Source organism: Anser cygnoides, chromosome 13 (assembly GCF_040182565.1).
Source record: "Anser cygnoides isolate HZ-2024a breed goose chromosome 13, Taihu_goose_T2T_genome, whole genome shotgun sequence".
Lineage (NCBI taxonomy): Eukaryota > Metazoa > Chordata > Aves > Anseriformes > Anatidae > Anser > Anser cygnoides.
In genome coordinates this window covers 9,341,561-9,361,854 of record NC_089885.1, presented here as the reverse complement: position 1 = coordinate 9,361,854, position 20,294 = coordinate 9,341,561, and the positions used below count along the sequence as shown (strand labels likewise).

The 20,294-nt window shown below is 35.6% G+C and overlaps 1 protein-coding gene across 4 annotated transcripts in view; it reads left to right on the top strand.

The window, feature by feature from the left end:
- FMR1 (fragile X messenger ribonucleoprotein 1) overlaps positions 1–20,294 on the top strand; it is a 31,682-nt gene that overhangs the window by 7,125 nt on the left and 4,263 nt on the right. For 3 of the 4 annotated variants that reach the window (XM_067005319.1, XM_067005320.1, XM_067005317.1), the window contains exons 2-13: positions 1,620–1,672; positions 2,695–2,788; positions 3,715–3,786; positions 4,057–4,205; positions 5,360–5,453; positions 5,542–5,658; positions 9,938–10,108; positions 10,189–10,267; positions 14,256–14,365; positions 17,836–17,922; positions 18,450–18,645; positions 19,877–20,056. In XM_067005319.1, the coding sequence (XP_066861420.1) occupies positions 1,620–1,672; positions 2,695–2,788; positions 3,715–3,786; positions 4,057–4,205; positions 5,360–5,453; positions 5,542–5,658; positions 9,938–10,108; positions 10,189–10,267; positions 14,256–14,365; positions 17,836–17,922; positions 18,450–18,645; positions 19,877–20,056 (1,402 nt within the window). The remainder of the gene's footprint in view (positions 1–1,619; positions 1,673–2,694; positions 2,789–3,714; positions 3,787–4,056; positions 4,206–5,359; positions 5,454–5,541; positions 5,659–9,937; positions 10,109–10,188; positions 10,268–14,255; positions 14,366–17,835; positions 17,923–18,449; positions 18,646–19,876; positions 20,057–20,294) is intronic. The other variant, XM_067005318.1, reaches the window with a different exon arrangement.

Below are 20,294 nucleotides of genomic sequence, written 5' to 3'. Positions count from 1 at the left end.
TCTTGGAACTTCAATATAAGTAATTACCTAGGTTTTGTTAAATCCATCCCTAAATCTTAGGGCTTCTTGAATAAATTTCCTTTGGATGCTAGAGTAATAAACTTGCCTGTAACTTTATTTACAGTATTGAGAGAGATGAGCCAGGTATAAAACACGCTTTTGCTATTGTCCTTGTGACTTGGCTTTGACTTCTGCTCAAGATGGCATTAGTTATTTTCAGATTATCAACCAGCACTGCACCTCTTTATTTTATTGCATGTCTCTCAGTGCACTTTAGACATGTACTTGTGCACGCATACCACTTAATTTCATTACATCAGGTACTGCTCTTGTTTGATTCTACAAGTTACTACTGCAACTTAGCAAATGCTTGGGAATACTTCATAAATGAAAGTGTTGGGAGAAGTTTTTTAACCACTTAAACTCCATACCTAGAGAATTCTTACCTTCGTGTAAGATGCCAGTTATTTTTGTCTTAGTAACTTGAAATGGGAGGAGAATGAAAAGTTCCATAGTTCAGTAACTACAACTTCTAAAAGAAGTTAGTTACTGCTAAGTTATTTCCAACTTACTGAGAATTTTTAGATCTGCTAAGACTCATCTCCATTGGTAGAACAAACTTCCGTAAACTCTCGATAGTGCGCTTTCACCTACCTTGCAAGGGCATATAGAATAATATATAATATACATTTATGTATGGACAAATACCAGTGGAATGCTCAGCACTTTGCCAGTGCCTGTCTGTTTTAGCAGTTTATAAAGGTATTTTAAAAAGGAACAAACCGCAATCTTTTCAGCCGTGGTTGCTCTGTGACCTCTATAATTTGAGGCTGTGAAAAATGCTTTCATTAGTGAATCCCAAAGCTCTTCAAGTGGTGTCTCAATCTTGCTTTTCTGTAGATGGGGAAGTTTGGGCATTAAGATGAGAGTTGATCAAAGGTCAATCAGCTGAGTAGCGTAAGTGTGGAAAAGCACTTGGGGTTGAGTCTTAGTTCTGTATTCTGCTTCATGGTTGTGTGGGAGACAGCACAACTGCTGTCCATTACCCAGAAGGAAAGCGAAGGAAGGCTGCAGGGCATTTAACTTACATTTGTGTGCTAAGGAAGCTGAGTGTGATGAAACTAATACTGGGAGAATTGTGCTGGAATGGATGTTGGCAAACTTCGCTAGTGTGATATTTAAGCTTACCTTGAAGTAAAAGAGAAAAGAGGCAGGATTGTTTTCTAGGAGTATTTGTTTTATTTCTATACCATAGTTTCCCTGGCAGAAAGCACAAAATGTTCATTATAAAATCAAACATGTTAAAATCAAGTTATAACTCACTATTCAGAATGATCTTGCCATTTGGTAGTGACCTTTCTGCTTTTTATAAGTAATGGGAGAGAACGTGTTTATGGCTTGGACATTGTGTCTGTACAATGGCAGACATGAATTCAAGGTTATCAACTTTCAGTATGCATTTTATGTAGGACGATTGCAAAATTGAAAAGGCTGAGTCAACACCATACTTACGTTTTGAGTTCTGCTAATGTCTCTGAAAGGAAAAAAAAAGAGTTTCAAAATTATTTTTTTTAAATATGGACAGGCAGACCATAATTATATCTTTCTTTTCTTCACAGGCATTCGTAAAGGATGTACATGAAGATTCTATAACAGTTGTATTTGAAAACAAGTAAGTATATTGCTGATGTTATACCTAGAAACGTGGCAGAGTTCCCATCTTGAATTTGATTAACCTAGATATGACTTAATAATGATGGACATTGGCATCTTTTAGATACTGTAGGCTTGCTGCTAGTGTGTTTTAGAATTGTGTTTGAGGTGTTTATTATGTTGTGACATTTTCATGTAAATGCTTTTATTTGTTTAAATATTTTTAAAGTACAAAACTACATCGGTGTGAGATTTCTTAGAAAGATGAGCATATTATTGAACTTACATAATTGCAACCAATGTAAGTAAGCAGTGGTATCATGACTGGTTCTGTCTCGTGGGAATATCTTATTTTAATTTACCGAATTACGTTAATACAAAATGTGATTTATAGATAAGTGATAAATGCCAGTTTTCTTAGCTCGAATTTTCCTTATCATTTAAGGGCATTACAAGTTAGCCTTCCATTATACTGTTCAGCTCAGGTTTTCTTTCCTTCAGGAGGGAAACAAATTGCTGCTATATACTTTTTCCTGTCAATCTTTATGGTTTCGTCTGTGGTTTTGGAAATTTTCTTATTTCTCTAAAAATAAGTTATTTTTGTCATACTCATTTTATTCAGTCTCTGTTAAAGAACCTGAAAATTCAAATTGAATTCAGACTGAATCCAGATCATGTTTTCATGAGCTATAGGTAGAACCAAAGAAATAAGACTTCTTTTGAATGAAGAGTTCAAAAGGCTTATAAAACTATTTAATCTGTGTTTCTGATGTTAGGAGTAAAACCTATAACTGCAAACAGAAATCTTCCAGCAGTAGTTCGTACAAAACAGTGCAGGTAGCATCAAGCTATCGTTTAAGTTGCTTAATGATTACTTAATGGGTGTTTCTTCCAAACATTAATTTACCTTTTCTATAGATGTTTGTGTGCACAAGCTCTGCAAAACTCAAAAATTGATGGATTTTGAAAGCAGTAATAGTTCTTTAAAAAAAAAAAAAAAAAAGAATGTGAATAGGCCATACAGTGTATTTTTATTTGCAGCTGGCAACCAGAGAGACAAATACCATTCCACGATGTGAGGTTTCCTCCACCTGCAGGCTATAATAAGGATATAAATGAAAGCGATGAAGTAGAGGTACGTATGCTCCATTCTCAGAATTTGATTTGAGAAGTGAGAGAACTTGGGGTGGAAAAAATGTCAGCCTAGCCAGTTGTAAGGCTTGCCTCCCTGTTGCATGGCATCACTTCTTTAATCCCAAGTACTACATAGAATATGATATCATGCATGTCATCAAAAGAGATTTTTGCTGTGTTAGCCTGGACTGTACTTCTTTGACTACATTTAATTTTTAACTCTTTAACTACGCAGATGTTTAATAATGTCTGTATGTTAATAAAACTTAAAGCTGAATGAGGAAGATTGTTACGTGTGCGTATGTATACAAAATACATTTAAATATAAAAATATATATGTAAATATTGATGTATATGTAGAGGGAGTCTGACTTAAATATGACATTCCTAAAACTTGACCACTTTATGAAAAAATATTTTTTTATAATTATTATTAAAAAAGAAGTGAGAACTTGCAGCATTTATATTTTGGTTGCATGCTATTTAAGTTTATTTTGATTTGAAAAATGAGAAAATGGCAATTCTTTTCTGTAGTTGTGGCCAATATCATGTATGTGCTAAAGTAGTATAGATATATGTCCCTTCCTATCTTCCCCCCCATTTGTAAAACCTCTTTGGACTTGTACACAATAAGCGTTGTTGATTGAATATTAATGTATTTAAGCACTGAAGCGATTATTACTGGTAAATCTTAGGTACAATATTATTTATGATATAACACACATAAGTTTATATCCTACCTGTACTTGCAGTAGATACTTCAGCTGTTACACGCACGCTGTGCAGTGCCTAGGTTGGAGACTTTAAGTATCAGTATATTTTGCTGTTTTTCACACATAACAGAGCTGATGATTATACTAATCAATATCAGCTTTTGTGATATCTTTTAAGAATGCTACAAATATGTAATATATATATTTTGTTTAGGTTTATTCCAGGGCAAATGAAAAAGAACCCTGCTGCTGGTGGTTGGCTAAAGTGAGAATGATAAAGGGTGAGGTAGGAATATGCATATGTACATATTTATTTACTTATATAAACTATTTTTTTGTGTTGATTTCTTTTATATTGATGTGCAGTAACATAAGCTTTTCCCTCTTCACTTTCAAATAACTTCTTGACTAGGACTGTTGCAATTGCCATTAACATCAATGTAAAAAGTTCAAATTTGACTTTTAGAGTTAACAAAAGCACCTTTCACTTAATAGTGTAAGTCTTACTCTTGTCATAAAATGTGTGTCTTGGATGATTTTATTATTTTTATATCAGTTTTACGTAATAGAATATGCAGCCTGTGATGCTACGTACAATGAAATTGTCACAATTGAGCGTTTGAGATCTGTGAACCCCAATAAACCTGCAACAAAAGATACTTTTCATAAAATCAAACTGGAAGTTCCAGAGGATTTAAGGCAAATGTAAGTGCAAGAATTTCTTTATAACTTGTTTCAAAACATGGGTAACTTCTTGAGTGTGAGAAAAGAAGGAATAAAAATGCTTCTTACTGTTTGAAAGTAACTTCTACGGTTTTCATGTAAGAATGTAGAAAATAAAAATGTGAATGTGATCAGAAGTATAAAAATGATCTTTGAAATACAACTTAAGAAGAAATACTTCCTTTAAGGTTTTAAGGCTTACGTGCAGCATAGATTAAGATTTTTATTCATTACAATATGTATTCTTATTTGTATTCTTGTTCAGTGATGTACAGAAATTAATATGAATCCATTCTTGGTCAACTTTATTGATAATTTGCAAATGGTCACTCTGTCAGTGAAAGAATATTTGACAGTCTATCCAAGTTGGTATTTAATGACAATAGAAAACATTGCCCTGTGTTGTAGGGCATAAGGTATTTTGGTGATAGCTCTGGAAATAGTTGTGCAATAACAAAACCTCCCATAGTATGGTACAGAAACAATTGGTTTTCTCCTTTAATGCTGTCATATCTTTTTCTTCAAAATATAGCTCTAAAACCACAGATTAATACCATCTCCCCTTCTTTAGCTTCAAATCAATTCCTTGCATTTTTGAGATGCATTTTATTACCCCAACGTGGAATAAGCTATAAGCTCAGATTAAACTCAGAGTTTCTCAAGTTAATGTTGTAGTAAACAAGTTCACTAAGTAATGAGTAGACAGAAGAAGGCTGGAGAAGCAAAACGGTGCATGAGATGACCGTAAGGTCATTAGAATACTACAGTGGATGCAGTGAAGTTGCATATACTGGTTCATGGTGCGTTTGAAACTCAAACTTGCTGGATGTGACAATCCTAGCTTTTTTTAATGTGAAATTTTCCTTAACTGGTTTGTCATTTCTTAGATGTACATACAGATAAATTTTCTGAAAAAAAAAAAAAAACTCTGATTCTACTATTGTGAAAACCACTGGAAGTAAAAGGAGTAAAGTAAATGACGTCAGAATGAAGCAATACCTGCATTAAAAGGGAGGACTTGGATACATGATTTTTTTTTTTAAGATTCATTGTATTAAGAAAAGAACCTCTTTTTAGCTGTGAACCATAAATGCAGCAATTATTATTTTTAAATATGTCGCATTTTTATTCTTTAGGTGTGCCAAAGAGTCTGCACATAAGGACTTCAAAAAGGCAGTTGGAGCTTTTTCTGTAACATATGATTCTGAAAACCATCAGCTTATTATTTTAGTAAGTATGAGCATTTAACTATACTAAGTACAGTGTTTTTTTTGAAAGGTGCATATGTAAAATGCTGTTTTCTTTGTTAATAATTTAGTCAATCAATGATGTAACAACAAAGCGGGCAAATATGCTGATTGATATGCACTTTCGAAGTCTTCGTACCAAGTTATCCCTGATTTTGAGGAATGAAGAGGCTAGCAAACAGCTGGAGGTACGTTGTTTTTCTCTGAAGTATTTTTTTTAAAAAGAAAACACAGGCACATACTAGCTGTTAGGATTCGTAGGGGGAAGAAAGTAATTATCTACTGATGCTATTCTTAGTGTTAAAAAGAGGCAGATGAAGATGTAACCCTAACAAAGAGGCTCATAGTTATAGGGCCTCTTCTTACAAATAATCATTTTTATCCAATCTTATATCCAGTCCTGCCCATCAAGCAGGATCTTCTGTTAAATACAAATGTATATACATGCATTTATTTTCTATTTTGAACCACAGAATAGTCACTACGGCATGAATAGTGGCTCATATTAAATAGCTTTTAGTAACTGTTTTTAAAAATAGGTGGAGTGAATATGGCTTGATAGTGAGATGGACTAGAACTGAATCTTGCAAAACAAACGTAGTGAAAAGGAGAGGTGGATCTATAGGAAGGGGTGAGACTGATGTTGGTAGGATGTACAAAGGGATTGGTTTGTCTCTAGATAAAATGTTAGGAAATTGTCTTACAGCAGATACAGCTTCTGACATTCCTGTAACTGGAGAGTGGGTGTTGACTGGCAAGAAGTTTGACTCATATTTGTCCATGGAAAAAAAGGAGTAGGCTAAGAAATCAGGGGATCTTTGTACAGTAGAATTAACATATCTTTATGTTTTTACTCCTATCTACAAATTGGAAAAAAATAGCAACATTTCAAAAAAACTTTCTTTTTAGATTCATCAGCAAGAACTAGAAGTACCACCAGAACTATTGTTATTAAAGTTTTACATTGGGTGAATACCAGCTCTGTTATTTTGGAGCCAGATTTTGTTATTCCCACCCCACAACCCCAACAGGGATTAGACCAGTTTTGGTTTTAGCTTGAAATGGGATGTGGTGTAGTCATTCAGGACTCTTGTAAGCAGCTGTGTGTGTACCTACTGGATACAAGAAGTTCTTCCATTATTTTCATTAGTCTTTTGATTTCTGTATTTGAGAGGTGCGATCCAAGTTTCTTTGGGTCTTGGTCTCTTCCTGATCTTGAGAAAACTAGTCTCTTCTCACTGGTGTTCCATGTTGAGTACAATCCATTCTTCTCTGTCTTCCTCCAGAACTGACAATTGTGTGGGCAGTTTACCTCTTGAAGTGCAAAGTATTATTTTGGAGGTGGGAAGAACAACAGCCTTTTTAGAGCTAATTCTCTGTACATGCTCCCACAAATGCATGCAGCAGCAGCTGCTGTAATTGATTCCTTTCCCAAACTAATGTGGGATTCTTGCTCTCATTCTAAGACTGAACCTTTTTTTTTTTTCCTGCTGTGAAAGACTGGACAACTTGATTTGATTCTGACTGGAAGGCCTTTATTCTACATAAGCAGTACTTAAATTAAGGTTGTTGTGAGAAAAATATATATGGTTATAAGTAGCGTGACAAAAGTTGGGAGACATTTTTCATGTTGGCATTTGTTTCCTGTACGTCAAGAACTATGAAGTCAATTTCAGCTAAATTTGAAAAACTTCAGATACTAAAAATTATACTCAGAATTTCTGTTGAAACACTAATTGACATACAGACTGCACACGTCCATCTGCAGAGGAAGCACTTAGTGAATGCTTTGGGCTTTTACTGCATTATTATTTGATGGAAACAATGAACCATTAATAAACTCATTTTCATGCATTGTACTCTTAATCTATGAGTACTCTTAATCTAAGCTATAATCACTACACCAGCTTTTTTCCTCCCTTCCCTTTGTTGTATTTTGTACCTTCTTTTCTGCATATTAGCTTCTTGACTTGCATGGCCTTCCTTCTCAAATATGGCTTTTAGAGCATCAAGTAAAACAACCAGTTATTTTTTGTTTGCATCCCTTCCTAGTAGGTGTATCTTAGTTGTGCTTTTAATGTTTTAAAAAAAAGCCCAAATTTGGAAATGTGTTTTTGCATTCTGGTTTGTATCTTATTCTCTCTGAATGCAATTAAGACATGACCTCTATCTAGGTATTAAAACATTATTTGCATAATCGTTTCTCATTAATCTGCCAAAGAAAATAGATAAAGATTTTGCTGTGTTTAGATGCAGTACATGTTGTAATATATAATTTCCAGAAAAAGCTAATAATATTTTAGTACATGCTATATAACTGTATCATGACCATCATAGTCAAGGTCCCTAGGAATGATGTAGTTTCATATTTTCTGTGTATCGTAGGTAGCTGTGTAAAGGACTGATTGACACGATTGTCCTGTTCTCTACTCTTCATTTGGTGGTCTGTAACATATCAAACAGTAAATCAGTTTTTGGATTATCAGTTGAAATGTAGATCTGTAAGCATTGCAGTTGGTGCTTGCTTTCTGAGTTGTCTGTAATCCAGTTAAAGAACTGCTTGATAGAGGTCCCCAAGCTTGTGAAGTATTTCATGACACTTGGATAGTGTACGATTTATCCATTGTAGCAGATTCTGTCTGACAGTGATTTTCCACAGGGTGTTTATCATCATCTTTAAGCTGAAGAGGTTGGATAACAGTAGCGGTTCATAGGGGACGGAGTAGACCATTACGTGTGCATTTTCATCATGTTTTTTTAACCTCTGTAGGGTTTCATGTTGCTGAGGTTAAACTGCTGTTAGTACCGAAACTAATTAAAGTGCACCTGTGTACATCTTCACCACTTTGATTGCAATGCAGAAAAATGGATAGTTATATTTTGGCTTGGAAAAGATAATACAGAGCTTTCACTTTATTTTCTTGCAAAACATTCTTTCCATTTTACTTATCACAGATGGAAAGTCTGTATTAATGTATCTTCCATAGATACATTAAGCTGTTACTTTCCTGTGGTCTGTTAGGTGGTCTTGTGCTCAGACATTAGTGGATGGCATGTGCATTTGTACATAGTTTTACTTATTGTGGTAATCCATGACTTTTTTACATACTTTATATTTGCTTTTCTCTGTAGGTTTAAGTACTGTAACTTTGTTTAAATGTATGACAACTTCATTGTCATAAACAATGTCTGTGTTATTCTGTGTATTCATCTCTTACTGGTTTCTCTCCATATGCTTCTTTTAGTTCTCATGGTAACCAAACTTAGTGGTCTTCCCATTTCATATAGCACAGGCATCCTTTAAGAAAACTGTTTTTTGATAGTATGAAGAGGATGTGTAGGATAAATTTATCAGTCATTGTTTTAGTCTTCATAAACAAGTCATTTTTATGGTGTTTTTTTCTGTTTAGAAATAAGTCACCATTTATGTTTAGTGGCTTCCCTGCTTGCTTGATGGGTTGCTGTATGCAATGCAGCACTTGCCAAGTATTTTTCTTTGCACCCACGAGGTCTGCTCATGCTAATAATCTGAGGTACCTGGGATGGGCAGAGGCTGTTCCTGTCAATACAGGATTGTATGATTCTGCCAAAATCTAGCTTTCCTACATGTTTGAGTACTTTCAACATGATCCATCTCTACAGCATGCTGCAAGATATTTCTCAAAAGCTTCCCTCTGTTCTCAGTTCTTTTCTGCATGCATGCTGTGTGACAGAAGCTTCATACAATTAGGAAAACATTGAAACTGTTTTATGTATGGGCATGTTTATGCATAATTCTGTAAGTTGGAGCTCAGTAACGTAGCTTTCTTGGAAGCTTGGGGCTGCTTTACAAAATTGTTTACTGTGGTCAGTAAAGGTATCTTTAACCTGTTCCTTTCATTATTTTTGCAAGTTTTATCCAGATTTTTAGCAATACTTTTTCAAAGCTATTTTGAACTATTTTTTTCTTGGTATCTTATTTCATATAGAAGATCCTCATAAAATTCTGTAAGCCATTTTGTATTGTTCAACTACGTCATAACAGCCTCATGCGAAGGTGATGAGAGTTGCAAAACCAGGTGTTTGAGATTACCCAAGCTTCAAAAATGATTGAGAGTTGATATAATGGTATAGTTTTTAGTAACTCTTATTGACTTGGTGAAGCAGGGGATTTTGTCTTAGTAGCATGAATCTGAAGTTCTTAGGTTGATCCTTCTGTATGGGTAGAAGTGATTCTAGTACGTTTTTAATGTGTTCTAAGCAGTGTATTGCAGTTACACCTTAATTTTGTGTTGTCTTGCATGGACAGATTTCTCATTTTATTTCTTTTATGCACAGTAGATACCTATATAGTTAACATTTTCTGTCTCAGTGCCTGTTAATTGAGTTATTGTTCTTTCCCATTAACAGTTGAAATTAGTGTGTTTTTCTGCCAGAGATCATGGGATTTGCTGTAATAATCTATATAAATATATACATCCTTTTCAGAGTTCTAGGCAACTTGCATCACGATTTCATGAACAGTTTGTTGTACGTGAAGACCTAATGGGTTTGGCCATTGGCACGCATGGTGCTAATATTCAGCAAGCCAGAAAAGTCCCTGGAGTGACTGCTATTGATCTTGATGAAGATACTTGTACATTCCATATTTACGGAGAGGTAAGTTCGCTTCTTTACCCTTTCAGAAGAGAATACAATAGGAGAACTTATCTCATTTCTCTCATATACTTGCGTTTTAGGATCAAGATGCGGTGAAAAAGGCAAGAAGTTACCTTGAATTTGCTGAAGATGTCATACAAGTCCCAAGAAACTTAGTAGGTATGTCAATTCTGGAGGATGTGATATTAAAGAAAAGTGCCTTTAGAGAACAAGCTTTTACTTTTAGAATTAAAAAACAAAATGAAGTTTTCTTTGAATAGTTCATAGGTGGTACAAAGCTTGGGGTTTGTTTTTTTTTTTTTTCAAGCTCTGCTGAATTTTTCAATTTACACTAAGGAATTACCTACTGGTTTGCGGTTCAGAAAGATCTTCAACTAGAAGCAGTATGGTTATACTTAAATACAAAGTAGTAAAAGTAGTTTCTAGATTGAGCCAAAGAATTAAATGATTTCCTCCAAAGATGTGAAGAGATTTGTTCAGCTGTACAACAGATGAGTCATTATTGCTCTGACTTGTATTTGTCTTTTTCTCCTGTGCTTTTACTTCTAAAATATTGTTTGTTTAGAAGCAGCAGTGTGGGATGAACTGAAGGCCTGTTTAAGGCACTCAAAGGTCAAGAAAACACTCAAAAGACAATTTAATGACTTCCATTATCAAGTATATCAAGACAGTCCACAAGAATGCATGCAGCACTTGGTGGTGTGTGTGTGTAAAATACTTTTAATGAGCTTCTGTTGCTATAAAGCAACATTAAAAATACATAGCGTAACCCAGTAGATAAGAGAAGGGAAAATATCATACACTGTAATGTACTTTGAAAGGTAGGTAATTTTAATAGCTTGTGAAGCAGTATATGAAATTTGGTGTGGAAGCAATGTGGAGTTCTGCAATGGGACAAGTACTTTTGAATGTGGCACCTCAGCTCTGGAGTTGACATAAAAACAGTAGCTTTTAGGGTAAGTTCTCCATCCCGCTCCCTCACATTTCTGATGGTGGTAAGTGAAATGATAGGCTGCCATCATTATTTTAACTTGAAGTTTTTATTTTCTTTGTTTCTATTCTATGTTTAGATCTCTGAACTTCCGGTTTTGGCAGCTTTGCATTTCTAGTCTGTTTCTTGGCCTAGATCCCTTCTAATATAAAATTAGACCAACCATATGTAGTATCCAAAATAAGCAATGTTTGGTAATTTACTTTCTAACTTCTAATGATTTGCCAGAAAACTAAATAATTTTCATTAAAAAGGCAAAAGACCCTTTTCCTACATTTCTGAGATGTTTGCATTTTCTTTAGATAAAACAAAATTCAGCATCTGTTTTTTCTACTTAATAATCCTTTAAAAAAATCAAGCAACATAAAAAAAGTTTGTTTTAAGGCTGCATGGAAATTAATAACCTGAAATGCAGGTTACAAAATGTATGCATGCAGTCCATAATTTTTAGTGAATGTTGTGTATGTTAATGAATTCTACCTAAAAATAAATACTAAATATTTTTTCATTGGCACAAGCAATTTATTGTTCATTTTTGTGTTTTGGTTTACTTGACCTTTTTATATACCACCAAGGCTTTTCAATATTTATTAGCAAGCTGTTATATTTACTGAAGGTGTGTAAGGGAATAAAGTATTCCAAATCAGCTTTTGACTCTCTGAGCAGGCCTTTGTGATCAAGGAAGAGCTTACTGTCCATCTTTTGTCATGTTTTCTACAAATGTGAGGGATTTAAAAGTTCACGGTAGAAAAATTGAAATGCAGAAGTGAAACTTTATTTAGCTTTGAATGGTCGGTGTCCTGTGCGACTAAAAGAGGGTTTTAATTTGCTCTCCAGGGATTAATTGTACCAACAAAACAGTAGCAGTCTTGTAGCCTGTATTTTCTGCCCTTAAAATGTTACATCCTAAGTTTTTCAGCAGTTTTTTTTAAGATTCTGTATTCCTGTTCTATGCACATAACATCTTTGATATCACTCTTCTAAGCTTTTCTTTCTTCCTGTGATTGCAAGATACGGCCTTTCCTTACTCACCTCCCAAGCAGCTCATTTATGCTGTCTATTTTCAGACAACAAGCTAGTTTGTTCAAGTTGGACAAAGCTAAACTTTTTATTGTTTCAAATGAGAATGTGGTTCCGAAGATAAATGTAGGCATTGCTGACATTAGAGTATAATTTTTCTGTTTTTAATCTGACTTTTTAATGAATTATAGCTTATTTTCAACTATCTCCAAAGAAAAGCTCAGTTTCTAAGAGAATCTATAATGTAGGAAAACCTTAGCTAATTTTTTAACAAACTAACCAAGGTTTGGTTTTGTTCTCTACCTGAAAAGTAATGAAACATCAAATGTAGGTCATTGTAAAAGTTTAAAAAAAAATATGTAACCAACAAAGTTTTTTCTTAAATTACTCTGAAGTTAATTTAAACATATCAAAGCAAAGCCAAATAAGCATGCAAGATAGTGAATAGATCTGTAACCAAGATCATAGAATCATAGAATAGCTTGGCTTGGAAGGGATCTTACAGATCCAGTTCCACCAACCCACCTGCCATGGGCAGGGATGCCACCTGCCTGACCAGGCTGCCCAAAGCCCCAGCCAGCCTGGCCTTGAACACCTCCAGGGATGGGGCATCCACAGCTTCTCTGGGCAACCTTTTCCAGTGCCTCACCACCCTCTGAGTGAAGAATTTCCTCCTAACTTCTAATCTAAATCTCTTTTAGTTAAAAACTATTTCCCCTTCCTGATAGTCCTAACACTATCAGTCTGTGTAAAAAGTCACTATATGTTTTTTTATAAGCCCCACTTTAAGTACTGAAAGGCCACAATGAGACTTCCCTGGAGCCATCTCTTTTCCAGGCTGAACAGCTCCAGCTCTCTCAGCCATTCTTCATAGGAGAGGTGCCCCAGCCCCCTGATCAGCTTTGTGGCCATTCTCTGGACTCACTGTAACAGCTCCGCATCCTTGTGCTGGGGGTTCCAGGTGGGGCCTCAAGAGGGCAGAGCAGAGGAGGGCAATCCCTTCCCTCGACCTGCTGGCCACCCCTCTGTTGACGCAGCCCAGAATGCAGTTGGCCTTCTGGACTGCAAGCACCCACCACTGGCTCATGTTGAGCTTTTCGTCTACCAGAGCTCCCAAGTCTTTCTCTGCAGGGCTGCTCTCAGTGAGTTCTTCCTCCAGTCTGTGCTCACGTCTGGGATTGCTCTGACCCAGATGCAGCACTTCGTTCTTGGACTTGTTGGACCTTGTTAGGTTTGCATGGGCGCGCTTCTCAAGCTTGTCCAGGTGCCTGTGGAAGTCATCCCTTCCTTCTGGTGTGTCAACTACACCACTCAGCTTGGTGTCATCTGCAGACTTGCTGAGGATGCGCTTGATCCCACTGTCTGTGTCATTGATAAAGATATTAAGCAGCACTGGTCCAAAGATGGACACCATTTGTCACCAGCCTCCACCTGGAGCAACTCTCTGGGTGTAGCCATCCTGCCAATTCCTTATCCACCAGATAGTCCACCCTTCTTATCTCTCCAGTTTAGAGATAAGGATGTTGTATGAGACTGTCAAAGACCTTACACAAGTCCAGGTAGATGACATCAGTTGGTTTTTCCTTGTTGACTGACATTTACTCCGTCATAGGCTACTGGAAGGCATGATTTGCCCCTGGTGAAGCCGTGCTGGCTGTCTCAGATCACCTCCTTGCCTTAACGTTGCTTCTAGGAGGATCTGTTATATGATCTTCCCAGGCATAGAGGTGAGGCTCACCAGTCTGTAGTTCCCCAGGTCTTCCTTTCTACCCTTTTTCAAAATGGGATTGATGATTTAATACAGAAGTACGGAATTGTGATTCATTTCCTTTGTTCTCTGTAGAAGCTTTGAAAAGGAAGGGAACTATACTCAGTTATGAACCTTCATAATAAAGTACCTCTCTTCCTGTATGCTGCAGTGATTGCTTTGGAACATTACCAAAGTTAACGTCCCAGGCTGCCTTAGACATTATAGTTCATAGCTCATTGACTAAATCTTTGTTGTGGAGTATTAAGTCATTTTGACAAGTTCTTGCACTGTTACTGAATTGTTGTGTTTAACTAGAATATAGTAATGCTCTCAGGTTTTAGGGGAAAAACCCTGAAAATGGAATGTTTTGTATGTTCTTTCTCTAGGAAAAGTAATAGGAAAAAATGGAAAACTGATTCAGGAGATAGTGGACAAATCTGGTGTTGTAAGAGTGAGAATTGAGGCTGAAAATGATAAAAATATTCCACAAGAAGAGGTATGTTCTTAGTTCATGTGATTTCTATGTATGTTAACTGATGGTTATATTCTACCCAGTGCTAAAATGAAATTTTCTTTGCATTTTCATAGTGGTAAGATAAAGTTCTGATTACTCTTCTTTTTCCTTATGGAATTGTATTTCCCCGTTAATGCTAAAGGGGCATTTCTATGTAAATTAGACTTGTTATTTTTGTTTTAAAAAATGCTGTATGAAACTTTGTGATGCACCTTCTTAGAGATTTCATGTTATTCCTGCCAGAAGCAGTGATACTGTTTCTCGGCATGTGCTAAGCTGTAAATAACTATATGCAAATCTTCCTGTTACCATTCATTAATTTGCCTTGAGACTGATTTCTTAGGGTTTTACCTGCTTTCAATTTTACGAGTAAGTTCTTACATTGTAAGGAAAAGTTTGTGTTCTGTGTATAAACCCCTAAACCCTCTTTTTAAACATGATCTGAATTCACAGTAGCACGTGAATTGTAATTTAAAGGAAAAACAACCATGAACGATGTGAAATGCCATGTTCGCACAGAAAGGCTATGTAAAATTGTTTTTTTCCTACCTACCAGCCTTGTAGAAGGCTTTAATGAAGTCTTGAACTTTGTAATTTAAAAATTTAAGGCACTTCTGTGTGGGGTTATGTTGTGGGGGAAAGGTTACAGGTTTGAAAGTAAAGCTTTAAGCAAAAAGGTTTTATCTCAATTCACAAAAAGTCCCTGCATTTCAAATGTGAAATGTGCTTGAATTTTAAAGATCAAACTCTCTTAGCCAAAAATTTTTATATGTACTCATTAAATAACCTTTGAATAAGACATGAAATAGATTTCTAGAACACTTACGTTCTTGCTTCAGTAGTTTTTCATCTTTTGTATCATCATGATTAAATTATTACAGAAGACCCACAGTTCAATTTCTTCCTGTAAAAAGTGGCTATGCAATTATGTAAGTTTTTTTTACTTCATTACTACTTTTACATCTATTTGAAAAGGTAAGAAAGTCAACTCAGTGTTTAGATTTAAAAGATTCACTTCTATTTCAATTATTATTTCTAATAAACTTACAACTCTAAAATTATTGAGCTGTCTTAATAAGCAAGAGGGTGCTGCTTTTGCTGCAGGCTAAAACTTTCAAAGTTTTTGATGTTGCCTACAGAAGAAAATTTGGGTAAAAGAATAAGTCATGACTCCAGTTGGATTTCAGGTTTTTTCATTCTTCTGTCTTAAAAAAAAAAAATAAAAAAATTTGATGTCCTTCAATCCAAAATACATCTTTTAAAGATGAATTGAAAGCCTTTTCACCTGCCAAGCTCTGCATTCCTTTTTCTGTTTTTCCTGATAATGACATTGCTAACACTGGCATTCCTTATGCTGCTTTAGGTGTTAGTTGTGTCATGTTTTACACCAGGAGAAATTGAAGAAATTGATGTCAAAACTTGGCAGGTAAAAGTTAGTACCTGTAAGCTTGTTTCTGTCATATTTGAAATGAATGTGTAGGAATCTTCCAGTGTGTAGACACATACATTGCAGACTTTCTTTTTGTGAAGAACAGTAGGTTGCTTTTAATTCAGTATTGGGTTCTTTCTGTTAAGACTGAGATCTCAAAATCCTGCCCATAAAATTTGGGTGTGGTTCCATAACTCCCATAATTTTATATGAGGTCTCCAGGCTTTTCGTCTTTTAAAATAGGTTTTATTTCTTATAGTAGTATATATTATTTTTATTTCTAAATTCCTGAGCCGATGACTTATGGGCATAAGAATTCACTGCTGAAACTAAGTTGAAGATTGGCGCTTTTGCTTTGAAGGCAGAAATAAGCCTCAATAAATAAGCACTTTGGAGTTTTTCTAGGACTAACATTGCTTCACATTGCTACTAGCTCAAATTCTTAAGAGTTGGCATTCTTATGCCTAGAGTTCACTGCTGAAAGTGACAAGCATCTACCTCTTCCTTACATGCTATTTTAAGTCAGTTGTCTTGTCTTTTAAAAATTGATACTATATACTAGTTAATGCCAGTTTAGTGTAAAAGTAATTACTCTTCATCAAGTCGTATTAAATATTTATGAAACAAAATGACACAGATAATAAGATAATATATTTCAGTGAACCACACCAGTGGCTAAAAGATTTCTGAAGCTCATAAAGCTTAGAGTTAGTGTAGCGTTTCCTTAGGATTAAAGGACTGAATATTATTTTAATATTACACATATTTTAATATGTGTAAGATCTAACAAGATCTAATCATTTGTTCATACTCCACCTTCCCCCCCCCCCCCCCCCCCCCCCCCCAAAAAAAAAAAAGGACAAATTACAGGCATGTCACTTCGTTGTTGCTTTTAAGGAACTTCACCCTGCTGTGAATATATTTTTCTCTTTTTGAGAGATTATCCTCAATTGTTTCACTCTTGGGGGTTGCTGGGGGCGGGTGGAGGGACACACAAAAAAATCTTTTGGATGCAATCCTGTAAAGAGTATGCATGCAACAAGAGTTAAGGGTGTTCAAAGTTCATGATGAGATACCCTAATATAATAACTTTTTAAAAAGTTATCAGTTCAGTTAGGGGTAGTTGAGCTCTGTCTGCCCATGCATGGGTTTCAGCAGCTGAATGTTTACAAGACTTAGGTTGACTTCTGCAGTTTACAGTGAAGCTTGTACTGCTGTGGTGAGGCTTCAGCTGGTACAAAATTCAGGTAGTTTAGTTCGTTAAGTTTGTGTGGGCAATAGTCCCACCTCTCGAATTGACGCTTAGCCCAGTTTTAGTCTGGAGTTATCCTTGTGGAAATTATTTTTGTATCTGCTAAAGCTTAGCTGTTTTCAGCACTTGGGGCTCTTTTAGGTAGATTTCTTAGACCACTTTTCACCACCGGAGTTAGTCTTTGGATATTTTATCTGTAAGGGTTGTAATTTCAGGCATCAGAATTTGATCAACTCCAGGCCTACATTTTTCAGGTAACTAACGAATCACTTAATGTTTGAAAGGTAACAGGCATGTAAGCTAGTAGTTGTTGCCTGATGTACTAACTTACGTGCCTTTTACCATTTGAGAGATCCTTAAGGAAGATAAGCTTTGCTATGTGACAGTGTTAATTTGACTTTTCAAAAAAGCTCAAAGGCTTCTTTACTGACCTGCAGCATAAAAGTAGCTGGTGTGAGAGAGCAGACATAATCAGGCAGGTGGTATTAGGTTTTGAAGGAAAGGAGGAAACCTGAAGTGTTTTGAATGTTTTACTTGATGGGAATAATAAATGTTGATATTGATCTCTAAATTTTCTTAAGATTATCTTTTTGTGGAAAAGGATAATTCCCTTTAGTCAGCATCAAAAAGTAAATATAGTATTGTTTCATTTTTGAATTTGTGCTTATGCATGTTGTAAAAATTGTTTTTTTAAATTTATAATAATGTTTGGTTCTCTTCAGTATTTGATGCCTAATCAGTAATCATAGGTTTAATGTTACTGTGTTGTAGGGAATGGTACCATTCGTATTTGTGGGAACCAAGGATAGCATCACTAATGCAACTGTTCTTCTGGATTATCATCTTAATTATTTAAAGGTGAGGAGAATGATGCTACTCTACCACTGAAATTTGTCTAACAATACTTAATAAGGTAACAACAGGATGATGAACAAAATCTTTCAGGCCCAAAAGGCTGTTGAAAAGTGGCTGTTACACAATCTACAATCTACATTAAAGGCTTCTTGTAAAAGTTTTACTACTTTGATTCTTAAATGGCTTCTAACATGGGAGTGGAAAGTGCTCAGTAGCCCAGAATTTTTTTCTTAGATTCTTCAATTCATAGTTAATTCAGTTGATTTTTTCTTTGTGCTGTACTAACATTTCTGAACAGAAGGTCATATAACAGCACTCACCTGTCTGTATAACTACTGGAGAGCTTGCTAACTGTGCAGCAGTTTGAAACATTAAAAGGGTTTTTTGGTAAACAAATTATTTTCAAAGCTGACTTAGGAAGTATTAAATACATTTTCAACAGCAATACGTTAGTTCTTTTCTTTTTCCTGAGAAATGCGTCTGTACATTCACATATGGTTACATCACCTTTAATGCTTGTGTTTGAGTAGGAAGTGGACCAGCTACGTTTGGAAAGACTGCAAATAGATGAGCAGCTTCGACAGATCGGAGCTACTTCTAGGCCACCACCAAATCGTACAGATAAGGAAAAAGGATATATGACTGATGATGGTCCAGGACTTGGACGAGGTAGTCGACCTTACAGAAACAGAGGGCACAGCAGACGTGGTCCAGGCTACGCTTCGGGTAGGTAACTAGAAGCATGCTTACAGTTTTAGTAGAAGCCTATTGGATGCTGCTTTGGTCACTTGCTTTCTTGAATACCATTCTGTTAGTAGTTAACACTTAAGGATTGGCTATTGTGGGAACTTGAAAACAGATGTTCAAACAGAAATTCAATTAAGTACTAATATTTGGAGATTATTTAGAGCTTTATGCTGTAAAAAATATTCTGAATGACAATAGGTTAGATTACATTAGCTCTATTTTACTGCAGCTTCTGTCTCTTACAGTATAGCCTGTCTTCTATATCATGAACTACTAAGGGCAAGGATTCTTAATTTATCTGTATTTTGAACGACTCTTAATAAAACCTGGTTTTCATTTGACCCTGTAAGAGGCTATCTTAGTATAAATACTTGCAAGTGAAAGTAAGATGTTTACTTCATGAAGTTGAACTTGGGTGCTTTTGCTAGAAGAGCATAGTCAACGACATAGTGTTCTTCTTTTAAATCTTGTATGATTTATTTATGAATAGTTCTAAGGAACGTGCTTCTTTAGAGCAATCTGTTATCTCAGTATCCAGAGCATAGGCCAGCTGATGTTTGCACTTATTGAATTGTCTGTGTGAGCTTGATGACGTGCACACAATGTAATACAGAATTAATGTTATTCTGGTGAAGCCCTTTTATGGTTTTTCGAAGACACAAGTTCACCTGGCCACTAACGGGTATAGGAAAATGAAAATTTGGAAAAAGAATGAACTTTTATCAGCAAAAGTGATCTGTTAACTACAAAAATTATGTAATGGACAATTATTTTGAATCTGATACATTTACAGCATTCTGACTTTAGTTTCTGCTTCTGTAGTGTGTGTTACAGGCTGTTTCATGGTGGGTTGAGGGGAGGCAGGACAAGTTAAATTCAGGAATTTCAGTTTTTTAAATATGACTAGATGTGATTTTTTACTAACTGCATTTGCACAATAAATTCAATAATGGATAGTAATAATACTAACTATAAAAGTGTGGCAGATAATTTAACCTGAAACATACTTGTAACTTACAATGTCTATATTGACTTTTTTGAAGAAGTAATGCATATTATACGCATCTCTGCATTATGTATAGAGGCAAAAATTTCAAAACTGTTTTAAAAAGAGAAATCTCTAAGTGTACAGATGTATTTTCCGTTCTACTGTAATATTTTCATGCTTAGCTACACTGGCACGTTTTGGATTTTTTTATCCTCTTGATAGGAACTAATTCTGAAGCATCAAATGCTTCTGAAACAGAATCTGATCACAGAGATGAACTTAGCGATTGGTCATTAGCCCCAGCAGAAGAGGAGCGAGACAACTACCTACGTAGAGGGGATGGGCGAAGACGTGGAGGTGGTGCAAGAGGCCAAGGAGGACGGGGTCGTGGAGGATTCAAAGGTAAATCTAGACTTCTCTTTGAAGAAGAGAAGGTTAGCAGTGTTATCCTTAAGCAAACTCAGTTTCCTCAGCCTCTTGTCTTAAAACATGCTTTAGCCTCCTAGCCATCCTGGAAAGATCTGTAAATATGTTAAAGCTTACCAAAGTTGACTGCGCTTTTCTCTCCTGTGGTTGATTGTTTTGAGAGACATTTGTCTCCTGAGGGCAACTAAGAAAAGTCTTTCTTAAACTATACTGG